General features: G+C 34.9%; 1 protein-coding gene across 10 annotated transcripts in view; it reads left to right on the top strand.

Moving 5' to 3' along the window:
• Positions 1–9,286, top strand: part of sei (seizure) — a 367,275-nt gene extending 357,989 nt beyond the window's left edge. For all 10 annotated transcript variants that reach the window (XM_069842943.1, XM_069842952.1, XM_069842945.1 and 7 more), the window contains 2 exons: positions 3,060–3,278; positions 8,786–9,286. In XM_069842943.1, the coding sequence (XP_069699044.1) occupies positions 3,060–3,278; positions 8,786–8,860 (294 nt within the window). In that variant the 3' untranslated portion in view covers positions 8,861–9,286. The remainder of the gene's footprint in view (positions 1–3,059; positions 3,279–8,785) is intronic.
• The last annotated feature ends 18,116 nt before the right edge of the window (positions 9,287–27,402 follow it).

The following is a 27,402-nucleotide window of genomic DNA, read 5'->3' as shown; positions in this document are numbered from 1 at the left end:
GTCATTTCTTAAGTGTTTGCGAATTTTACGACCTGACCAGTTGATAGCATCAATAGCTGTGATATTCAATTTTGACAGAGCAGAAACTTTTTCACTTACAAGGTACTTAGTGGTTAGTAATAATAATAATAATAATAATAATAATAATAATAATAATAATAATAATACATTATTCCGCGTGGCAATCAATGTTTCTATATACTCCTAATTGAACCATTGAGCAAAGTAAACATATTACATTTTCTCCGACAGAAAAACAAAAAAAGTTCTCCTTCTCATTCTTTACGAAACTACCTCTTACTGCTGGTAGAGACGGAGTTTGTAGAGCGACATGATACCGCCACCACTTGCCTTCAGTACGTTAATGAAACACACATCAATGTACAGGAAACTCCTCGTACCCGTTTGAATGTCTATGATTACGTGATGTAATCACGATACCCGCTTTGGTCACCGCTGCTTTAAATATTCATTTTTGAGACCAGTATAAAAACTACATGAAACGAAGCTCTTGATTCTTAAGATCATAATAATATGAAAAAAAAATTACAAAAATTAAATATTTGTTTTTTTTTACAAAAATTCTTCTTTGAAAAGTTGTGAATGCGCAATCTTACAGGCACTATCCTTTAAGACTGCGCACATTGTCCTTTAAGATTGCACTTAACATTTAAAAAGTCCAACGCCTTCGTAGCGTGAACAATCTTCATGCCTTCACTCTTTGCACCCACTACACTGCACCCAGTCTTCAGAAATTGGTTCTTCATAGGTTTTGTGACAATCAGGACAGAAAATGTTTCCTTCTGAAACAGTCTGATGTGATGAAGTTGACGCTGATGGACTGTCATAATTGAAGCTCTTTCTGCATTTTGCTTAATGTTGCACGACTTCTTTGTTGTGGCTGAAGAATTACTAGAACTGGTGTTTTTGCATTGTTTCTTGTTGGTAGAAGTTTTCATTGTTTTCTAGAAGCGAGTTCTTATACGGAGAGGAAGACAAAATCTCAGTTAATAATAATTTCATAATAAACCTGCAGTTTATGAACAAAATTATATATTAATTTTAATAGAATTTATATTTATGCGTTAAAAATTGTGATGCGGCAGCTCAGGATGATTTGTGATGCTGCAGTAAACAAGAAGCCTGCACACACCAGCTTCCAATATCCTCCATTGCATTTCAAGCAGAGTGGTTTCTTCCACGCATTCTTCTCTGTAACCCACCCCGCAGATTTTCCATCCCTTTCTAACTAAACTTCCCTGGTTGCAAGGATCGCAAGAAACTAGCTTTGACATTGAAAATAATTCAGTTTCCGAGTTATCCCTTTTCGGGAGTTGTGTTCAGTTGATGTCTTAGTGTGTACTGTGGCTGATATAATAAATAATGAGTGAAATAACAGTTTCTGACACCAAATTACTTGAATTTTTTAAGACAATTCTATTATCAAGACTGACTTACGAACAAAAGTGTGATCTAAAAAACAAATGACCGACTCCCTTGCTGTCAATGAAGGACACAACCAAAAGACAGACGCATCCTCTATCATCATATCCCACCTTCCTCAAATCCATTTTTATATTATCCTCCCATCTACATCTCGGCCTCCCCAAAGGTCTTTTTTCCTCTGGCCTCCCAACTAAAACTCTATACGCATTTCTAGATTCGCCCATACGTGCTACATGTCCTGCCCATCTCAAACGTCTGGATTTAATGTTCCTAATTATGTCAGGTGAAGAAAACAATGCGTGCAGTTCTGTGTTGTGTAACTTTCTCCATTCTCCTGTAACTTCATCCCTCTTAGCCCTAAATATTTTCCTAAGAACCTTATTCTCATACACCCTTAATCTCTGTTCCTCTCTCAAACTCAGAGTCCAAGTTTCACAACCATACAGAACAACCGGTGATATAACTGTTTTATAAATTCTAACTTTCAGATTTTTTGACAGCAGACTAGATGACAATAGCTACTCAACCGAATAATAACAGGCATTTGCCATATTTATTATGTGTTTAATTTCCTCCCGAGTGTTATTTATATTTGTTAGTGTTGCTCCAAGATATTTGAATTTTCAATCTCTTCGAAGGATAAATCTCCAATTTTTATGTTTCCATTTCGTACAATATTCTGGTCACGAGACATAATCATATACTTTGTCTTTTCGGGACTTACTTCCAAACCTATTTCTTTACTTGCTTCCAGTAAAATTCCCAAATAGTTTGTGGATTTTCTCCTAACATATTCACGTTATCCGCGTAGACAAGAAGCTGATGTAACTCGTTCAATTCCAAACCCTCTCTGTTATCCTGAACTTTCCTAATGGCATATTCTAGAGCGAAGTTAAAAAGTAAAGATGATAGTGCATCTCCTTGCTTTAGCCGACAGTGAATTGGAAAAGTATCAGTTAGAAACTGACCTATACGAACTCTGCTGTAATACATGGATAATAACAGGCATTTGCCATATTTATTCTACGTTTAATTTCCTCCCGAGTGTCATTTATATTTGTTACTGTTGCTCCAAGATATTTAAATTTTTCAATCTCTTCGAAGGATAAATCTCCAATTTTTATGTTTCCATTTCGTACAATATTCTGGTCACGAGACACAATCATATACTTCGTCTTTTCGGGATTTACTTCCAAACCTATCGCTTTACTTGCTTCAAGTAAAATTCCCGTATTTTCCCTGATAGTTTGTGGATTTTCTCCTAACATATTCACGTCATCCGCATAGACAAGAAGCTGATGTAACCCGTTCAATTCCAAACCCTGTCTATTATCCTGAACTTTCCTAATGGCATATTCTAGAGCGAAGTTAAAAAGTAAAGGTGATAGTGCATCTCCTTGCTTTACTCACGGTGAATTGGAAAAGCATCAGATAGAAATTGACCTATACGGACTCTGCTGTAAGTTTCACTGAGACACATTTTAATTAATCGAACTAGTTTCTCTATATTATATATTATATTATTATCTCCTCTAACACTCAGAAAATATGAGCATAGATAGAGTTCATCAAAGCTGGAAAGCCAGCCTGGACTGCTTGTGTCTGTGTTGCAGGTGCACCACTCACCCTCTCTGAGCTGGCGGCAGTCCTCACCTCTCCAGCCTTCAACGCGGGGTGACACAGAGAGTGAGGACGCTTGGTCCATGCATCAAACTCCCCGAGGCACAGGTAGTGATGACGCAAGTTCGTGGGAGTTCAGAGAAGCCCCTGGCACTCGTCTAGAGGCACCCATCGCAAGGTTGGAGTCGCTAGATGAACTCGATCAGGGGCAGGTAAGACTGAGATTACGTTTTATGAATTGTTTTCCGAGAAAGAAAAAGTAAAAAATAAACAAATTTTGTTCTAGCTAATTTGTATTAGTGAAAGCACAGAAACACGCATCCTTTCATTTTTATGCAGTATGTACACAGTGCTGTAGTTGGAAACAAATTTTAGGGAGTACTGTTGAAATGTCCTTAGTCAGACTAGATTCTGTATGGACTCGTATTGCACTTCTTTTCCAAGGTTACTTTTTCGTCATGCAGTCTTCTCTCCAGACTTCCTTCCAGATCATAGCCACAACTGTATATAAGGCAAAAAATTAAACTTTGACATTGGCGGCCCAACACCTTTTTGGAACAAAGGCCTAAGAACTCTCTTACTGGAAGAGTACCGATATTCCTTTTCTTAGGCTGGTATTCATAGTCGACACTTTCGATTAAAGTGTCCTTTGGAAGACGCAAAGTATCACTTTTCCGTTGCACAGTCGACACTTTGGTGCAAAGGAACACTTTGAATGAAAGTGTAGTTCCGACCACACTTTGAGCCGAAAGTGGCACTTTGTATAAAAATGGCGGACGTCTTGGAAGTTGTCGAATTATTAGAACGTGCGGAAGAGATGGCACAATTAGTGGACAATGTACAAATTAGAGATAGGCCTAAAGACAATCCCGTGGAATTTTATAATGATATAGAATTAAAAAAAACGGTTCCGATTTGATAAAGAAACTTATTGAGATTGCTTATATTTTCGATGACTGGTTGACAAAAACGAATAATAGACGTTTGCCAGTGCCTCCAATAATACAGTTATTGACTGCATTAAAATTCTATGCTACAGATATGTACCATATATATATATATATATATATATATAATATTATAGTTCAGGTATTTCTGTAGTAACATTCGTATATTTATAACCTCAATTCGATGAAATGATATGTAGGTAGATATGCCTATATAACCTACTTTCTATTACTGAAACGAATTTTTTAACTTAAATAATATTAAACTAACTTCAATCTAATGTAGGCATAATTATTTTAAATTGGCATTGAGAGACCTCACGTGCCTGCCTTCTAAGCAGATTCCATAATTATATTGGGTTTAAAATGATTTTGATTTTTGTTGACTACCTGTATTTTGAGATAAGATTTATCTTGATGTTGATATAATCATTACTGTTTTGATACCGGTAATATATATTTTCACGCCAGTAATCAATACATCTACTGTCTCTAGTTCATGTGGTCATAACCTCACCATGAAAAGAGATCTCATACTATTAGGCCTATTTTGTTTTGCATTATAGAAACATTTGGCATTCAAAATATTCCTGAAGAGCAGGCAATAATGGAAACGAGAGAGAGAAAATAGTAGTAGTAATAATAATAATAGCAGTAGTAATGTGTTTAGCTCATTCTTTTTTTACTTCTATTCACTATTCACGAAAAAGACAAAAATGAAAATAACGGAAATAACACGATATATCAATGAAGCAGATACGTATAAAACCTAACCTAACGATATAAATTTAATGATTATATATATATATATATATATATATATATATATATATATATATATATAAACTTAACCTACTCAGTCCAACTTAACCTAACTATATAAACTAATAGAAGATATGTAGGCTACAAAATCTAACCGAACTGTATAAATCAGTGGAACGGATACATACATAATCTAACTTAGCGACATAAATCAATGAAAAAGATATGTACAGAACCTAATCTAACTATATAAATTAATGGATCAGTTATGTACTGTACAAAACCTAACCTAATTTCACCAGCAGTATCACTATTTAATAACATGTTATATATCTGAACTGTCTGAAATAATTTGAACTATCGGCAACAAAAACTAGAAACTGAAATAAAACAACTTTAAATATATATTTTCTTCCTCGCGCAATCAATAGGCTCCCAATTCAAATCACAAACATTGTAATTTGTAGGTTATACGTCATTAATTTGTTATTGTTTGTTCACTTGTTTTGAAAGGCATTGTGGGACTTCTATTACCAACCAAATTGTAACTCTACACTTTGCTGGCGTAAAGTGACACTTTGTGAAGTGCACTTCTTCAATCGTCTATGAATACCACTAATATGAAAGAGCCACTTTCGTCAAAAGTGTCACTTTGCAAAGTGGTGATATAAAGTGTCGACTATGAATACCAGCCTAAGTGCAGATATCATTCATTACAGTAATGCTCATGGTAGCAATAATAATAATAATAATAATAATAATAATAATAATAATCCGTGGCGCTACAGTCCGTGAAGGGCCTAGACCGACCAGCCGGCTGCTGGCCTCACGTCCACATGCTGAAGCAGAGGTGGACGATCTGGTAGTAATAATAACAATTACATTAAATCACCATACCTTCTGATTCTAATATTGAGGTCATTGAAGCATGGAGCTCTATCTCCATTCCCCTCACATGCCTTCATGGCATGCAAAAGGGGATAGCTTTACCTTTACAAAATTTGTCAGTAAATACTATTACCAAACATTTCTCAATGCAACATATGAAAAACAAGATAATCATAATATCCATGCATATTGTAAGAGGAAGTACTAATAAAATGAGTAAGTACATCTTACTTAGTTATGGCTTTCAGAGAACTTGGAGGTTCATTGTCGCCCTCACTTAAGCCCATCACCAGTTCCTATCCTGACCAAGATTAATCTAGTCCTACCATCATATCCCACCTCCCTCAAATACATTTTAACAGCAGACTGGATGATAAAAGCTTCTCAACCGAATAATAACAGGCATTTCCCATATTTATTCTGTGTTTAATTTCCTCCCGAGTATCATTTATATTTGTTACTGTTGCTCCCAGGTATTTGAATTTTTCTTATATGTGAAATTGTTTGCAACAACAGCAAACAAGAAAAAAATAAATATTACACTGAGAGTCAACGAAATTCCAAAATCAATAAGAAAACAAACAAAAGCATAATTAATAATATAATATATATATACATCTTGATTACACAACTTTTAACACTGTATCACTTCGGAATATGTATGATAAAACTTTCTTGTGTTAAATTCTAACGTACCTTGTTTACATACATACTAAACAAAGACAACAACAAACAGCAGACAAGAACATATATTGGCACAGATACGTAGGTGACATACTAATACTATACAAAGGAAACAAAAGACAGATCCAAAACCTGCATCAACACATAAACAAAATACACCCAAAGCTACACTACACATTAGAAATTGAAAACAACAAATCCATAAATTTTCTAGACATCACAATAACTAAAGTAGACAACAAACACACATTCAAAGTATACAGAAAACCCACAACAACAACAACACACATACACAACACATCCAACCACCCCACACAACACAAACAAGCTGCATTCCGAACAATGGTACACAGACTACTCAACATACCAATGAACCAACAGGATTACAACGAAGAGCTAAACACAATCAAATACATAGCACAAGAAAACGGATACAACCCCAACATAATAGACAACATAATACACACAAAACATAAGAATACAACACAAACACAAGAACACAAAAAATACATCACACTAACATACGAAAACAAAAACATACACAAAATTGCAACCTCATTCAAGAAATTAAATTACAACATCGCATACAGAACAAATAACACTCTACAAAAACATCTCAACACACAAACAACATAAACAAAGAAATACAACCACACAGGCGTATACAAACTCAAATGTAACACCTGCAACAACTTCTACATAGGACAGACAGGCAGATCATTTCAAACACATTACAAAGAACACATCACAGCCATAACAAAATTACAAAACACCTCCACATATGCAGAACACATCACAAATGCTAACCACACTCACAGAGACATCAACACAGACATGGAAATACTACACATCCAACCAAAAAGCTAGAAACTAAACACACTAGAACAATACGAAATATACAGACACACGAAAACATACCCCAACGAAATTCTCAACACACAATTCAATTTCAGAACACACACACTCTTTGACTCTACATTACACCACACGAACACACCCTCACAGGAAACAAAACAAGAGGCGAAAAGACCAACAACGACCAGTTCTGAGGATGACTCATAAAAGGTCGAAACATGTAAACAAGGTACGTTAGAATTTAACACAAGAAAGTCTTATCATACATATTCCGAAGTAATAATATAAGTTTATGTATGTACAGGGCATATAAAGTCCGGTAACACTTTAAATATTTTATTACACAAAAACTACTAATGATAGCACTTTCAAACACACGTCAGTTTAAAGTCAAACTCTCAACGTTCATTTTACACCTTACAGAGATTCAATGTGTGAACCACGAGTGACTCGGCAGATGTCCAAACAATAACCAAACTCTTCCCATACCCTTTCCAACATATCCTCTGTGACCGTGGTGGCAGCTTCTCGAATTCTGGTTTTTAGTTCCTCTAAATCACGTGGCAAAGGCGGTACAAACACACGGTCCTTTAGTTACTCCCATAGAAAAAAGTCACATGCAGTCATATCGGGTGACCTTGGCGGCCATGTCATGAAACATCTGTCCCTTACTCCAGCACGTCCTATCCAATGATCAGACATCTCCATATTCAGGTAAGCACGAACTGCATTGTGGAAATGTGGCGGAGCCCCATCTCGCTTAATTTTCAGTGATGAAGCAACATTCCATACGAGTGGGAAAGTTAACAAGCACAACTGTCGTGTTTGGGGTACACAGAAACCTCACAGAATCATTGAACACGAGCGCATTGTTACAACGAAAACTGTACGGACCTTTACTGTAACTGGACATTCATATCTGGACATGTTGGAGCAATGGTTTGTGCCTCCACTTAGACAAGATCTCGATGACGATTTCATCTTTCAGCAAGATGGGGCTCTGCCACATTTCCACAATGCAATTCGTGCTTACCTGAATACGGAGATGTCTGATCATTGGATAGGACGTGCTGGAGTAAGGGACAGATGTTTCATGACATGGCCACCAAGGTCACCCGATATGACTGCGTGTGACTTTTTTCTATGGGGATATCTAAAGGACTGTGTGTTTGTACTTCCTTTGCCAGGTGATATAGAGGAACTAAAAACCAGAATTCGAGAAGCTGCCGCCACGGTCACAGAGGATATGTTGAAAAGGGTATGGGGAGAGTTTGGTTATTGTTTGGACAACTGCCGAGTCACTCGTGGTTCACACATTGAATCTCTGTAAGGTGTAAACAGAACTTTGAGAGTTTGACTTTAAACTGACGTGTGTTTGAAAGTGCTATCATTAGTAGTTTTTGTGTAATAAAATATTGAAAGTGTTACCGGACTTTTGATATGCCCTGTACATTAAAATTATATTTTCGTCTTTGGTACCGGTATGCTTGTAAAACAATCCTGCTGCCTGTTTCCTCCCACTTTCCCAGAATACTTCCGGAAACAATATTGAAAATATTTTCATCAATTTTTTCTCTTTGCAGGATTCTCGTAGCAGCAGTCCAAATGCCAGCATTCCGTACAGTCAGAAGCCCGAGGCTAAATCTTCAGACGTATAGACATAATATACAGCTCAGATAAAGCTTTTCACTGGCCTCGTGTAGGCTTCTTTGTGTGCCATCATCAACATAAATTCTGCTTACTTTAAAGGGATTAGTTTTGTACCGAGATCAGTGAAAAGTATGTTTGGGGCCTTGATATGTTCCCATAGCTCAATGGAGGACAAGATCTGTGATGAATTGCACAGCGCATGTGCGAGTATCAAGTCATGGAAGGAAGAGTTGAAGACAGTGCTAGACATTATAGTACCCGCCCGCCTCTGTGAGTTATTAAGCTATGATCTCGAACTTGGGCCGAACAGTTTCACGTTTGTATATATGTGGTTTGAAATCAAAGGGTTTTAGTGAGTAGGACTTAAAGCCTTACATATAATCGGAGACTGGTGATATATGCGGCATTGTAATTAAAAGACATTCATGTTTGTATGCTGCTTTCACTGTTATCTCAATTTCCTTCACCTGCTTGTTAGGACCTGCTGTTACACCATTTCTCAGAATTAATCGTACAGCTGGGAGGGATGTTGGAGGCTAGAGATGAAATGGATGAAAATTAACAAAAGATTGAGTCAAATATTAATCAAAATACATAGGTTGGATAAAAAGTAATGGCAACACTGCTGTCACGTGACGATGGTGTGTTCGAGAGCTGCCAGCTGTGTGGACATGAACAAGGACTGTTAGATGAGTTAGTGCAGCCAGCGGCGACAGTACTCCATCAATCTACTGCAGTGTGTAGAACGTTCACTTTCATAGGGATAATGCGAGCACCCTAAGACCATCCTTACAAAACTAGAGCAACGTTCCTGGATCAAAATTGAAATGGCACGAGGTCATAGTGCACAAGAATGTTTTCAGGGACTGCGTGAAGCATGTGGTGATGCAGCGTTGCCATATCGCACAGTTGCACGATGGGTTAAAGCGTTCCGGGAAGGCCTTGTTGCACCGGTACCAAAGGGAAGGTGACGACTTTCTTGGACGAATCGTCGCTATGGACGAAACCTGGACTTGCTCGTATGAACCAAACTTGAAACGCCAATCAAATGAATGGAAGCATCCCGGTTCTCCTCGTCCAAAGAAAGTGCTCCCTACACAAAGTGCTGTGAAGGAGATGTTCATTGTGGCGTATGACGTTGATGGGGTAATACTGCACCACGCTGTACCTCCAAGGCAGACGGAAAACGCGGACTACTGGAACATCCTCCATACTCACCCGATATGATCCATGCGATTACGATCTTTTCACCAAAGTGAAAGAACCACTGCGAGGGACCCGGTACAATACCAGAGATGAACTTATCCGTGATTTAGGGCGGTCAATACGGAACATCAACAAAGATGGTGTACGACACCTTCCAAACATTTGGCAAAAGGTAATAAATAAGGAGGGCGACTATATAGAAGGTACGTAAATGTTGTACCCCTGTGAATAAAGCCATGTCAGAAATATCGAACTGTTGCCATTACTCTTTATCCAACCCATGTATTTGAATGTCATTGAAATATTGTGTTGGTAGAAAAATGTCACGTGTGCATATTGAGGATATTGATTGGTAAGTCATGATATTTGAAGTAGTGGATTTAGGACAGTAACTACGTGCATGTAGGTGAAAAATGTGTTGGAAGTATACACTTTAATATTACTTTTCATTCATTTTTATAATGCTGATAAAAATAACTTCATACACTCAACAATTGCTTACAAGTATTGACAGAAGAGAAATTAAGGAGGAAAAATGAATATGTGAATTTTTTAGACAAGAAAGAAGCTTTTAGTGAAGGTGACGTCCTCAGAGTGTGCATACTCGCGCATGCGCAGTAAGAACTGACAAACCTGTTAGATGTGGCTCTGTCCCTCCACAGCATTCTGTTTCTTAAAACGACATTTTTGTTGACACCCTTTTAGTTTTCACATTGGTGTGCATGTGTGACGGATTGACAACAAACATGTTGGTTTGAAAAACAGCACATCCCATGCTTCAAAGATGAGACGGCTATGACGCCTGTCGCACTTCCTTACGATTGGGACTAGCTCACCGAACACCAACACCGCTTAGCTGTGTCATCTTTGAAATTTCAGTCAGGATTCGAGAGGGGGATTATAAAGAATAGGGATTATAAAGAATGGACACTTCGCGTCGGTACCTTTGATGTAGCCAGACTGATTTCAATGACCTTCAAGCCAGCTAGAGTGTGAGATTCTGCTTTCTCCCTAGAGTTGGCGCTGACATCACACCAGCTAGCAGCGGAAATATAACACATATAATTAATACATCTAGGCAGTGGCGGCCGGTGTGGCGGCATTCTGGTGGTGGTTCCAAAAATGAAAAAAGGTTGTATGCAAATTACCCTAATAAAATTGATAATCGCAGCTCACGTTTGCATTATGTTAAATAAAACACATTAATTAAAGCAGCTATTTTACCAGGTGTACAGTTAATAATGCATCTAGTAACAGTTACAATAACATTTCTGAAATTAATAACGAAATTTACAGATACAGATAATGCAAAACTTTCTCAGTATTGTTAGCCAAATACAAATAACTTTTATAACTAGTAAAATTACTGGCAAAAATACACGAGATAAACAGTGATATTAGATAATAAACAAACACTTTTGCACTTTATTTAACAGGCCGATGAATCCAAGGCAGCGGCCTGAATAACACATGTTCATGTCCTGCACAGATCTCATGTATCGTTAACAAAAGCATCAATACTATAGCAACAGTGTAGCGATATTTAGTTGCCGCAAAATAAAACAAATATTACACAACATTAACAAACAGTTTTACATAATATGAAAAAATATTTATCTTTATAAAAAGAACCATTACTATCTCTGCATTCAATATAGTTAAATGGATAATAATTTACACATTCAAATCCAAGTTATGTGCATTAGTTTTGAATTGGCAACATTACATTAACATTTGGCGCGGAACTTTAACTTGTGTTTTCGTGCAAGTCTGCGGTTGATGGTTCCCTTCCTAACGTCTCCAACAACCCTGCCATCTAGCGAAATTTCTGCATTACTGTGCTCTAGCGGGCGGAATGTTAGCTACTGAGTCAAACTGAATTCGGCTCAAAGTCTGCCATAAGAAACGCATATAAACTAGAATCAGTAGCCTTTTATATGGACGTAGGCAGTGCCACACTGAAGTGGCTCCAACGTTCGGAAAAACGCTGCAAGAGTGCGTCCGGATCTGTGCGTGCGCTCGTTCAAATGAAATACGAATGAAATGTGTAGAAATAAACTATTACAACTGCTTTTTAGGATATTATTTTTTGTTTCTTTCATTAGTGGTGCCATGGCACACTGGCATTACCCCAAAAGCCGCCCCTGCATCTAGGTACATTATGTACTCAAATAAAATAAATTGGATCCATAAAATAATAAATCCGTCATTAACTGCAATGTCTAGACTCTAGAGTTCCTTTATAATGAGAGTTCAGACGTTGACCCCAACAACAATTAAAATATGTAATGATTTGATAGCACTGAAAATGGAAAAACAAAACTCTTACGAGAAGTAAAACCATATACCTATATTATATTATATACAAATATTAAACGAATTTGATACTTAATTTTATAATGTATTATATTATTTTATAATATAATTTATTATATCTGAAATATAATAAAATTATTATTACAACTAGTTCGTCAGTGAGAAATAAGGAAAAGCTGTTAACTTGAATTTATTTGAAGCAAAGCGTTACTGGATTATGCAATAAGGTAGGCGATGTTTGGATCCTGTGTCTCAACTCTATTCTCAATTATTATCTTAGCCTATGCTCGATTACACTAACCTCTAGCGCTTGAAAGTAGAACTAAACGCTGGCGCACAGAGGAACAAAACACAGGCAAATTCGCTCAGTGTCCATTCTTTACAATCCCTATTCGCTGGGGATACATGTACGATATTACTGATGTATGTATTCTTAGACACTTTGAATACTTCATTTCAATATTAATGCATGGTATGTATTTTTACTGATATTTGAATTATATATTTATTATTTACGATGTATATATATATGCGAAGGATGATGTAAATATCGTATTCGGAGCAGTGTATAGCTATCACAATGTACATATTTTTAAATATGTATAGACATAATTGAATGGTTGCTTTTTGTTTTGTATACAGGATGTATATAAATTTGCGCAACTTCTCGCATGTGTTTTTCATGCCGATATCAGTTCCTTTACGATTTTGTGCGTGTATGTGTGCATGAAGCAAAAGCATTTTGGAAGATTGGGAATTTTAAATGAAAAAAAAATGTTTTTATCACATTACATTTTTGCTCAGGTATAAATTTTAATTACATGCTCTTTTTGTTTGAATATTATTGTTGAAAACGGAATATTGTTACTTGTTTTAACTTAAGGTTGTGATTATAGTACAGCATATGATGGAAAGAATTCCAGCCATTCGTTTACATACTGTAGGATTCTTTGATGAGTGCAGGACTTGCTACGTGTCCATAAAGTCCTCTCTAATTTGGAGCACGGAACCGGCGTGTTATTATTTCCCAATATTAGCCTTAATTTTTTCGAAAATAGACGGGAATTTATGGACATTCTATTTAAAATCTTTACTATTATTTGTGAATCAGAAGTGTCCTATTTTTACATTACCCAATGGGTGTATATGTCGCAATCCCAAAGAGGTCAAAGAGTCACTATGTCCAGTGACAATTTGCTGTATGAAGCGGTTGGAAAAGTTCTTGTCAAGGTTTTGGAATTTCTTCTAAGTTTGTGAATTTACATTTTGCATTAGATGGTGCTTTCTTTAAACATGGTTACATGGTGGAGTTTAAATTATTTCTGACTTCTGTAGAAGATTTGCAAATTCATAGAGTAACAGACTTTTTAGAAGTATTATCTTCAGTGTCATCAGGAATGGAGTATGACATCAGCAATTTTATAAAGTCATGTGTTACTTATTACGCAGATTCAAATTTTAGTCTGGAAACAGTCTATGAATGACACAATTTTTTTTATTATACGCTTCACTGGAGAGGAGAAATATTGCAAAGTTTTTTATTAAGGAAAAAAATTGACAAATTTATAATCATTGTCATTATCCAGAAAGGTGTTCAGCCATGTGAACTGGTATTGTCTAAAGAAGAAGAAGAAATAAAATTTGGGGCGGGGCTAGAGTTAAAAATAAACAATACTTATGTCGAATGTGTGTAAAATTGAAAGTCCAGAGATCTGGTATGGTCTAAACAAGAAGAATAAATAAAATTTGGGGCGGGGGTAGAGTTAAAAATAAACAATAATTATGTCGAATGTGTGTAAAATTGAAGGTCCAGTGATCTGGTATTGTCTAAAGAAGAAGAAGAAATAAAATTTGGGGCGGGGCTAGAGTTAAAAATAAACAATACTTATGTCGAATGTGTGTAAAATTGAAAGTCCAGAGATCTGGTATTGTCTAAAGAAGAAGAAGAAATAAAATTTGGGGTGGGGGTAGAGTTAAAAATAAACAATACTTATGTCGAATGTGTGTAAAATTGAAAGTCCAGAGATTTGGTATTGTCTAAAGAAGAAGAAGAAATAAAATTTGGGGCGGGGGTAGAGTTAAAAATAAACAATACTTACGTCGAATGTGTGTAAAATTGAAGGTCCAGAGATCTGATATTGTCTAAAGAAGAAGAAGAAATAAAATTTGGGGTGGGGGTAGAGTTAAAAATAAACAATACCTATGTCGAATGTGTGTAAAATTGAAAGTCCAGAGATCTGGTATTGTCTAAATAAGAAGAATAAATAAAATTTGGGGCGGGGGTAGAGTTAAAAATCAACAATACTAATGTCGAATGTGTGTAAAATTGAAGGTCCAGAGATCTGGTATTGTCTAAATAAGAAGAATAAATAAAATTTGGGGTGGGGGTAGAGTTAAAAATGAACAATACTTATGTCGAATGTGTGTAAAATTGAAAGTCCAGAGATCTGGTATTGTCTAAATAAGAAGAATAAATAAAATTTGGGGCGTGGGTAGAGTTAAAAATGAACAATACTTATGTCGAATGTGTGTAAAATTGAAGGTCCAGAGATCTGGTATTGTCTAAATAAGAAGAATAAATAAAATTTGGGGCGGGGGTAGAGTTAAAAATAAACAATACTTATGTCGAATGTGTGTAAAATTAAAGGTCCAGAGATCTGGTATTGCCTAAAGAAGAAGAATAAATAAAATTTGGGGTGGGGATGGCGTTAAAAATAAACAATTTGATCTTCCTCCTCCCCATTTCGTTATATTGAAGCAATGTGTCATGTAACATGTTTCACTGAAGAACTTAGTATTAAATTGTGCAGCTACACAGTGAAGACAAAGGTACGAGCTCATGCAAAGGAGTGTTGTATTCCTTCAGCTACCTACTCAAACAGAAGACACCAGTTCTTCAAATTCTATGTCTATGTGTTATCCACCATGTAACATGTTTAACTATTAGTTGTCTTGTCTTTTCTATTCTACTGCTGTTTCTTGTCTGCTCTATGCAGCACTGACTGACAGGGGTCGAACATGCGATATTTATGTACACATTATGAATTTCTTGATCATCACCTCTGTTACGTGGCAAACAGGGTTTCACAATTCTTCTTAAAATCCCTCCACTCTAATCTGTGATACTGACTTCCTCATTTTGCCATAATTAAATAAATTCAGTCATTTCTCATTTATTACCTGTCGGGAAAACAAAGTAGTAGACCACATATGCAAATAAAAATAAACCCTATATTCAGGAAGACCTGTAATTCAAATAAACTGTTATGGTAACATATTTATTCTAAAAGTCAACAAATATCAGCATAACAACTTTTTTATTTTGTTTGTCATCAGATCCACAGTAACTTTAATTTTACCCGAATATTTCCTTTTATGAATTGGATACTTTAAAGTAGAAGGGTGCAAAGTGCCAAAATGAAACATTGGAGATAAGATAAAAAAAAATGTAGCTATAAGAATAATTGTACACATATTTGTGTCATGTTTTTTTACTGATAGAAAACAGCAATAGTACAGTGTTTACTCATTAATAACAGTGGTATGTAAAGACATTATTTCTCCATACTTAATTATATAACACAGATTGTGAAAAGGGTTAATGGCAAAGTGCATCAACATCGGTTAAAAACGCAGTAATCATAGATTACGAAACGATGGTTAAACAGTAACCGTAGTTAAAATGTAATTTCTGTGCACCATTCACAATCACCGATTACTTAAACATGGCTAGCTGACACCTCATTTAACCAGAGTAAAGTCTATGATGGTACACTGTTTCTACAAAATGGCTAAAGGAAAGCATCCATACCGCTGCAAAGATAATAGTCAACATCTAAAAACAACTACCCTCACTCCGTTCTACATCAAAATGAACTTGTCCTACATTTTCGCGTTGCATTTGTTTGCCTTTCGGTACTGTTATATTTACGAGTTGAATTTCTTTGTTTTTCAGTGTTGTTAGGTTAAAATCGTACAAAATGGAAAATTGGAATCAAAAATGATTATATCTCAATGTGAGGTTGAAGTATTGATAGACTTACTTACTAGATGTAAATATATTATATAAAAAAGAAGTAATATCCATAAAGGAAAAGATGAGTAGGAATGTGTGTACGATCCAGGACTCCATTTACACCAGGGAACTGTGCATTATCCTAAGATCCATCCATAACCTCTCTTTGTTCAGCCAGTGACATAGAGAAAGAGATATTCGAGTATTCCCTCTTAAAATACAGAAAATAATAGTTACATAGAATCGTAACATAAGCAGAAATGTAGAAATATGACTGTTCTTGTGTTATATCAAGTGATCCATTTGTAGATTTTGATAAACGAAATCCCTCCTGAAATTTTCTGTCACTTAATTCTTCGTAAGAATTCTCTTTCCACTAAAGAAACTTCACGCTCGCGCTCTATCCAAGTAATTCAAGTACTGTACAATAATAATCGTCTTTGAAATAATCATGTGGCTCTGACCGCCATTTTGCTTTACTTGGTCTACTAATCACTGGTTATCTCCTTTAACCACTCGAATATGGCCGGTTAGAGATTACTGTGGTTAACCTCCTATTTAAGTTGTAACCGAGGTCGATCCACTGTAAAAATGCTTAACCAGGGGTTAGGTGACAATTTTAACCGATGGTTACACTAACCGACGTTGATGCACGTGGGCATAAGTAATGGGTACAGTTGCAGTAGAATGGTGCAAAGTCCAATACCTATTTTTTCCTATTCTGGAGCAATTTTTACTCACAGATCTGCCTGTAGAACTGCCTATGCTCCTCATTTGGAAGATAGGGAGTCATTGCTAGTAGATCCCCCTTCTTTTCTTCAGTAATTTCCCTATTTTATGCTTTAACTTGAAACAATGCTGACTGCACATGTTTCATGTTTTTTTTTTTTCCTTTTTAAGCACTTTAATGGTATGCACTGCTTCATTACCATGGGACTATTTCACAGAAACACTGCCTGCTTTACTAACATCATACAGAATGCAACATGCCTTAGAAATATTCAAGTTCTTGATGGAAATTAGTTGATCAGCAACATCTTGCATATTAAGAAAATATGACTAGTATTGAGACGGTTTGAAATGGTTTTACAACTTTAGAGTCTTGTACGATTTTAAGCAGGTCCCTAGGAATGAAGGCTTTTGTCACTTTCTGTGTTTTTCAATCAAAGCAAAATCAGAATAGCATTGCAAGAAACTGTGGCCACTGAGAAGGAAACGTTGTTCTATGTGCTCAAATAAACCAATGGCAACTAAAAAGAGACACATGAAAACCATTACACAATTTTTGTTTTCAGCTGCACAGTTATCAGATTCTTCTTGTTTGTTATGTCCATATTCATCAGTTTTAGTACACACGAGGCAATCTCATTGGCACCTCTACTCGCGATGCTTTCATCCCACATACACATATAAGACTGCATTGTATCATATACACAAACTCCAAAGTTACAACATGAAAGCTGACATCTGTAAAACATTTCACTGTGCGTAAGTTTGGGCACAAACATGACCTGTTGAAGATCCATTGCATTCTATGATGCAGCTCAATAGGGCGCTTACCATCTGAAACTGCATGGTGCTGGTAACGTAACTTCTAAATATCTCGCTTAAGAAACACAAGTGGATGTAGCCTCTTTCATACATCATCCTCCTAGGCACATTGCACTTTTCTGCATAATAATTTCGTTTTCTACGATTTTGGCACTTTGCACCTTTCTACTTTAAAGTATCCAATTATTGTCGTCAATGTAGAAATGATGAATTTATGACAGGAGAAAGGAGAGTAACTCGATGAAACCTACTTTAACAGTATATTTGAGCACCATACATTTCATTCTGACTAGCGAAAGACTAGTAACTCCATAAACGGAATACCACAGTCATTTTGTTGACATGAAGATGTAGAAAAGCTCAAATCAATGGCTATAGTTATTATCTAAGCTTATGACTCATACACACCCGGTCCTTAAAGTTTTAAAGCTGATAGGTTTTTGAGAATCTAAGATACCAGTACCTACATTCGTAATGTATTCACTTACTATGTTGAATGTCATATTGATACCAGTATTTTTAAGAAGAAAACTTGGTCATGGATGGCAACTATTGCCATTTCATTCATTCTGAAGTATTAAAGACGTAGCATTGTTGTTTGCTAGCAGTAATATTGCCTTAAGATACTAATCAATTTTTTTTTACATTACCGTACCTATATCTGAATACATATGTACTCTTATTATTAATAAATTGCCACCATTGCTCTGTAAGTGAAAGGATGTGAGAAAACTCATACAAATTCTCTTTTTACATATACAGTAATTACTTTAAACTACAGTATATCTGTATAGCAAATGCTATTATATCTTTAAGTCTACTGGTAACTGTTTATTTATGAAAATGAAAAACTACTACTACTACTACTACTACTACTACTACTACTACTACTACTACTACTACTACTACTACTACTAATGCTATTACTGCTACTACTACTACTGCTAATGCTATTACTGCTACTACTACTACTACTGCTAATACTACTATTACTGCTACTACTACTACTACTGCTATTACTGCTACTACTACTACTACTACTATGGTACTACTGCTAATGCTACTATTACTGCTACTACTACTACTACTACTACTACTACTACTACTACTACTACTACTACTACTACTACTCACCTATTTTTAATGCAGTATCATAATTAATAATACAACATCATAAGTTAGGTTAGGTTCATTTGCGACTCTACATGCTATACTATAAATATTTTGCTTATTTACACTTTTCACGTACTTCTGTCATTTCTCTATTACATCTCACATTGTTCATTTATTCAATTCAGTTTATTCACGAATTGACATCAGATATTTCAGCAGTATGCAGATTTTTAACAAATCCGTTGACAGACTGTTTGAAAAAATAATGTGATATCACTGATCAGAATACCAGAGTAATATTCGATTAGTATGTAAGGATGATATCATTCAGTGCTTCATTTCATTTCATATTTCGTCCCAGTTGATTATTCGACAAAGTAATGTTTGAAACATCAGTGCAATATGGCTTAGGTCAGAGGAAAATTTTATTGTGTAGGTGATTCTCTACATTTTAATTACCAGTATATGGAAATGATAACAAAATTGTATCTTATTGTACTATGTAAAGCTTTACTGGAGTCTGTAGACGAAAAGGATCCAATCAAGTTGAATTCAGATCATTTACTGAGAGGCATGTAATGTTTTATACCGGATATTACAGTGTACTGAATGTTCATATTATTATGTTAGTTACATTTAAATGTAGCTATGCGTAAACACTATAGAACTTGCAGTTTCAATACCGAATTCTTATAATATTTAGCATATATTACTTCATTATCTTCCGCTTTTTTGTCCAGAATTATTAATACAATACGATCACCAAGTTATAGAGCTCGAATTTTATGAACATCTAAACTTATGTCAAGACTCATATTTCATAATTCACCAAGTGGAGCTTCAAATTTCATCTCACAAGCAAACATTCTGATGGAGGCAGATAAAATACCGGTAGTTAATTTTTTTTCTTCCACCATGTTAATAATGTCAAAAGAAGTGTTTATACAAATTTTGGCCACTCGACCGCAATTACGAGACCATCCAGAAAGTGATTTTCCCTGGGGCCGTTTACAGAAAAAAAGCACAATTGCATGGAAAGATTTATAGAAACAGATACAGCAATTGTTGCGATATTTGTCAACTTATCCCCCACTGGAATTGAGAGTTTTGTCATACCATGGAATCAATTTTTGTATCCTTGTGTCGTAGAAGTCAGCCGCCTGAAATCAGAACCAATGTTTGACAGCCGTCTGCACCTCTCTGTCGATCCCATGATATGACAAATGTCTCAATTTCGTTGGGGAATATGTTGAAAAAAGCTCAAGAATTGCTGTGTCTGTTCCAATAAATTCTTCCAATGAAATTGTGTTTTCTTTCTATTGACGGCTCCTGGCGAACTTATTTTTCTATGGCCAAGTACTTCTTTTGACATTATTAACATGGTGGAAGAAAAAATTTAACTTCTTTATCTGCACATTTCTCACACTGCTGCTTTATCACATTTAATCTCTTTAGCTCATTTACCCAAATTAAAGCTTTATGAATGACAATTACAAGTTAAAATGTTTCAAGTGATTTATTATGTATATCAAATCGAAGTGAGATCTTAGTTTTAGTGATTATTAATTCCGTTGTTCACACTGTTTAATTGGAGTCTACTGAACGAGACTAATGCTTTTTAGAAGAGAACGCTAATTCTAAACTTTTATATTTCGTTTATTTACATGTCTTTCATACAATTTTTGCATACTGTACGTGTTTTTCATATGTGTATATTTAGTCAGCAGTCCGGAAACTTGTTGAAACCTCATACAGTAAGTGACACCAATAAGGCATCACTCATGAGGCAGCTAAATCAGAAGATAATGGGGTAGGGTGGCCAGTTACTTTACCCCTCCATTGCATACATCGCTGACTACATAATTCACTAATCAGACTTGAGATTTTTATATATTATATACGTTTTAATAGAAAAATTAAACAAATTTCTTGAGCATAATAAAATTTATATTAGTATTATCGTGTTTATTATGTTCTATAAATCATATCCATTCGTAATCACCAATTAAACTAATTAAAAGGTTATTTGTTTCACTTTTTGTCAACACCTCGACCTACGAATGTATGTACTTCTAGATGATTTGTATTACCTCCAATGTAGAATTCAAAAACACATACCAAGCAAGCAATCTAAAGAAAATCCATATACAGTGAAACTTTCCAATAGTGGTATAGTATAGTATAGTATAGTATAGTAGTATAGTATAGTATAGTATTTATTAGCTGTCGTTATGGACACCACCGGGGAAAAATTAAAGGTCAGTGTTACTTATGTCCCGCCCACTATAGAGACATAGGCCAATTTTACACATATTTAGTATAACTTGTTGCTTCTTTGACAGGTTAGGTTTGGTTAGTTTAGGTTTTTGTTATAGCCTACCTTGCATATACGATTATAGCGCAACATTGGCAGTGATAAAAGTGAAATATTCGTTCCGTGGGCGTTGGATACTCTACATTCACCGAATTAAATGACCATTATTGAGAAGTGTCCGCTATTTAGAAAATCGTTAGTACGTACACAGTACATTAAAATTTCTCATACATATTCAACACTATATTTTACAGTACAGTAGACAGTGAGATTGTTTGCAGTATTCATCCAGAGAGAAATCGTACCAGTAAATGTTTTGTAAATGAAATAAACATCAGACACTGTACCACTTCACCTTACACAAAGAAATCTAGAATTGCATTCTCAGCGTATGATTTTAAAATAACATCCTTGTTTTTCAAAATTTCACTAATCTGAGTTTTTCCCACATTAAACTTTGTGGCCAGCTCACGAACACTTAATTTCTCCTTCTCACTATGCTTTACAATATCCACTTTCTCTTTTAGTGACAAACGTTTACGATTTTGTGACATTTCTAATGTGACTGTACTTCCTAACACTCAACTTGACAAATTAAGAAAGTACGGACTGCTCACGTGCAGTATCACAACTAACAACTGTGCTGCTTACCTTCAATAAAGTACAAGAACGTTCAAATGCACGATAATGATTGCTGCAAAGAATTCCGTTAGAGTTCCATTTAATTTACAACTGTCTTTTTCTTTTTTTCTTTCACGCTGTCCATTATTTGGAAGTTTTAATTGTTGTTGGGAGATACATTTCATTGTCCGCGTCCATTATTGAGAATGTCCGCTATTTGGAAGAATTTTATCATAAGGGCCAATGTTATTTTGCAGGGGAATTTTAAAATGTCCGCTATTGAGAAGAGTCCGCTATTGGGAAATGTCCGTTGAGGGAAGTTTCACTGTATCGCTATGTCCATTGCTTGATGTCGTAGGCTGGCATTTGTGATTTTTTCATGTGGGAATTTAAATACAAAGACAGTGCTGGAAAATTAATTATAATCATTATTCTGTGTCACACTTTTATTGTTTCCAATCAATGCAATGAAGTGTATTTATCTTGCTTTGTTCTTGTATGTATGAAGACAATTTGATATCTTTCAAATCGATTGCATCACTTTCGCCCCTGTTGGTCAGAGCTGAAAGTTGTATGGAATTGTGATGACTTATATTAAACTCATCCATTGCTGTTGCTGCTGCTGCTGCTGCCACTTATATCTACTTTATACATCTCTTTTTAAAATCTCATAAAAATACGATATAAATCTTGTACCAAAATCTAGCCATTTTCCGTACCCTAATGGCAGGTCTATACAACGAATCTTTCTCATCTCGATTTTCCATCTCTTCATCCATATTTTGTAGGTTTCCAAGAGGGTTATGAAAGCAGTTTGTAGTGCTCATGCATCTTCATAAACAGGCATGCATTTTCAACACATTTTAAAATTTAAAAAAATATACATACATACATATATATATTTTGACATTTATTCAGTGTGAGAACGGAGAATATGATAAAATGTATAAAAAATAATCAGGTGTAATGCCAACAGTACTGCCCTCCAGTTGATAGAGAAATGCTGAGGAAAGTTTCAAGAAAGTTTTGGAGAGATGATTTTGAAAGTTTGAATCAAATTGAATTTGTTCTTTTCAAAGGATATGAAGTACAAACACTCGAACATTTATGCAGGATATTGTGTGTGTATTTCTCTGTGATAAGGAAAGAGCAAGTTAAATAGTGCTACTTTCATGGCCAGTTTGTCCAAGTAATGTTTAATTTTGCTTAACGAATGTTAAATTAACAGTCTGTTTATTTTTAACGCTTTGTTAATGTATTTTCCATTTGTTCAACATGAATTTGTTTAAGATAACCAATACTTAACTATACCGTAAAGTGGGGTGACTTTGAACGCCGAGGTGACTTTGAACAGTAATTTAGCGCCTTTCTAAATTAAATGCTGTACCCAATTGCGAAGAAACTGAACTAATTTATTGACAACTTAAACAGATTTTTCGCAATTGGGTACCGCATTTAATTTAGAAAGGCGCTAAATTACTGTTCAAAGTCACCTCAGCGTTCAAAGTCACCCCACTTTACGGTAACGTCTGTTAGCACTATTTTAACTACTCAACAGCAGTTGGTAATGATTCTATACATGTAAGACAATTTTTGATGGCTAAAATTAATCTTTAAATTTTATATTATAAAGTGAGTCATGAAACTTGCATAAAATGACAACCTGTTATAGTAGGCCACGCTCCATAAACAGTTGACAAATGAAAGTTGTAGGTGACGTGCTGAATAATAATTACAAAGTAAGGTTATATTTCCTCATTGCTATTATGGATACGAAATACGAAAGAAATAAAATAGCACTGATGTATTTAAATAGTCCAAAGTATTTTTTAAATGTTATATTACTAGTCATATGCTAAACATTCCCTACAGAGAGACACAAAATATTAATTTCGCAACTTCTGTTCCAACTGCTGTGGAGACATTGGCCATATTTAACTAACTGTTAAACGAGTTAACTGCCCGAAATCCTACATTTAAAATTAACAAACTGTTAAACCAAAGTGATATTGAAATAATACAATTTTATTAATTAACAAACTGTTTAGAGTTTAACAGTCGTTAAATTTTCTAACAATACTTGGAAAAACCGGCCATTAGACTGTTTTACATAATCTCTGCCAGAAATTAATATTGTAATTGTGACACACACACATACATACATCTACATAGAAATGTAGTGTGTAATAATGTTAAATTTGAAGTGTCATTATTCATTATATCATTAAAATTACCTACCACTTATATTATTTTAGTCAACATATTATTTACATACCAGTACCAGTAGTAATGACGATATTATTTGGACATTATTTCAGTCAAACTTGAAGCTTGGTTCTTCATAGGTAATTTCCTCCACTTCCTCCTTACATATTGAAATTTCTTTGTAAGGTAAACAGGGATAAGTGGAACCCAAAAATTTAATAGTTCAACTCTGGCATTTAATAATTTCCTGAATTTCAATTAAAATTTGTCTGAAATTTGAACAGATGATCATCAATATTTTACCTAACTGTGGTGAAAAGAAAGAAAAATTACCTTTACTAAGTTGAGATCCACGAACGCAAAACATATTTACCGGTACCTCCAATGCTGGGACTAGTGTAACCTAGTACCTTTCTGCAGCAAAGATCAGAAAATGTCTTTGGGCAAGTAGATATGAAAGAACATTACATTCTGTATAGAATGAACATTTTATATTTTGGGCATTTAATACACTGAAAATATTTAGATGACAAAATGACACACAAAGTAAATAAAAAGCATTTTTTTTATTTTCCTAAGAACTGTTGCTTAAGACAAATTGAAAGAATTAAAGAACACATATGACTTATATGAAAAGTCGAAAATATTCGTGATACGGTACATAATATAATATTTTAATTGATGTAACAGAATTTATTTATGCTTTCACACTTAGATAAATGATGGACTGAAAATTGTACAAAACTAATTTATATTACAATTTGAACTTATCTGAATTTTCAACATGACATTTAAATGAAAATGACCTTACTCATTAATATTATATTATTATAATTGGCCTCTGGCTGTTGTTCAGCATACAAATATTAATAAATAAATAAAATAATAATAATAATAATAATAATAATAATAATAATAATAATAATAATAATAATAATTATTATTATTATTATTATTATTATGATTATTATTATTATTATTATTATTACTATTATTATTATTATTTGAGAGTATAAAGAACAGAAATTAACTTTCATATTTGGTAAGACAGCAGTCTGAAAGTAGCACTAATATATGACGCAATTCTTTATCACAATATAGGAACAGAAAACAGCAAGCCACAAGTCCAGTGTGTGGCTCAATGAAACTATTAAGCATCCACTTAAGTACATGTTTTATACTCCAAACTGCTTCTATAGTGTAACCACTGTCCTAGCTTCGGATACAACTGTTTTTAAAGTGAGGGCAGAGAAAACTCTTGCTACTGTATGTTTTAACATTTTATATTAGCCAATGAGCATGCGTTATGCCGTTATTGTACACTACATAGGTTTATTCACAAGAAACGGCCCATTATGAACTACCCTCACTTCAAAAGCAGCTCCTAAGAGCCGAGAGAAATGGTATGCCCATACTGGCACCGTCATCACATTATTTTGTGTAGAGTCCGAGCACTGTTAGATGTAATGCTCGACATCTTACCAATACAGAGGCTTATGTTTGTGCCTTGATGCCAGAAATGAAAGCTGTAGCTCAGCTTCATTGTATTGCATTCCCGGTTTCTTCAACCTTTGTTAAATTATAACTGTGTGTTATTCCATTTTAACTGTAAACTTAACAGTTGAAGCATTTCTTCAACTAAGTTACTGTTAGTAGTAACAGGCTGTTAAAACCTATGTTAATTTAACTGCCCAATTTCATGCAGTTAAATCATTTAACTCTCTGTTAGCATAGAAGTATCCAATATGGCTGGTGCGTTAGATGCTGAACTTTTATATCTGGATTATTTAGAAAATGATATCCATGAATACATAAACAGAGGGGATGATTTCTGTGATTTGACAGACCAGAAGTTCATACAAAGGTATAGGCTGTTTTCTGCCAAGCCTCACTTTTCGCTTTCAACTTACTCATAGATCCGTTTATTTGTTTATTCTCATGCGAAATAATTTCCAGCAGAAGGTTTCTTTCGAACAAAGAGAAATTAGTCCCACAATTTCTATTTGTTCCAGTGTTTTCCATTTCATAACAGCAATACCAATACTCCGCTCCACGCTATTGTGATACAGACGAGGAAAGAAGCAGAAATCAAACCTGAGAGAATAGAAAGACTTCTATCCTCTCTGAATCGCAAATAAGTGAGCCTATACTTGGGTATAGGTTATGGTTAAACTCTAGAATCTCTGGTCCTAACAGAGAGTTAACAAACAGAATGTTAAAATGTGAAATGTAAAGTTGAAGAAACGCAATATTTTTAACAGCAATTCATACTTTTAACTTCCAGTTAATTAATGCTATGTTAGGTGCATTTTAACAAAGGTTGAAGAAACCGGGCCTATTTGTTGAGAAAACCAGTATGGGCACACCGCACTAATGTACCTGCTAGCTTGAAGTTTCGTCACAATAGAGTGCTGCTGTTTCATCCCGTACCACGTATTTACCAGAGAAACTGTGTGAAGGCACTTCAATGTCTGATACTTCTCCGCTTCTTGTAAAGCCTGCAATGTTTCGAAAAGTCGGGAATCCAATACATATGCAATGTGATATTGAGAAGGTCACCTCCCTTATGTAGAAATCGAGAAATGTTACAGACTGAATGTCAGAGACGAACGACTGGCTTAACAGTCTCGTGAACTGTGACCTGTGAATAATATTTATACTCACCAAAGATATGCCGCCATGGTGCTTGCAATGTGTGAGGAGATGTTATTCTTTTTTTTTCATTGAAATACTGTGATCAAAGCACAACTGTTGTACTCAATACGAAAGCAAATAGTAGTACGTTCTTTCTTCTTTTTTAACGTATAGAAAAGTTCAACGAAAACTATGAAAAATATCACTATTCAAGCTTTTGTTTAGGTACAGGTTATGAGCTTAGCATGACGGCTGACCGTAACCAATAGTCACATATGTTTACGAAGGCTGACAATTTGTGTATATTTGACAATATAAGGACATAGAACAAATTGGTGGTACACCTTATGGATCTGTGCTAAGCCTACATCATTGCGTGACAATCTATCTGGATGCTAAGTTATAAATATTCTTGAAAACAGCAACAGAGTCATGTCGGAGATAATTTCACGTTTCTACAACAAAGTAATTTGATACCTAGGGAAGAAAAACCTCTGAAATACTAATGTAAGTATACATATCAATAAATCATCATTTACTGATGCATAAATTTAGTGTTATATTACGTCCACTTA

The sequence above is a fragment of the Periplaneta americana genome, chromosome 13 (assembly GCF_040183065.1).
Source record: "Periplaneta americana isolate PAMFEO1 chromosome 13, P.americana_PAMFEO1_priV1, whole genome shotgun sequence".
Lineage (NCBI taxonomy): Eukaryota > Metazoa > Arthropoda > Insecta > Blattodea > Blattidae > Periplaneta > Periplaneta americana.
Note: the sequence above shows the minus strand (reverse complement) of the source record. Positions and strands in the feature narration are given on the sequence as shown.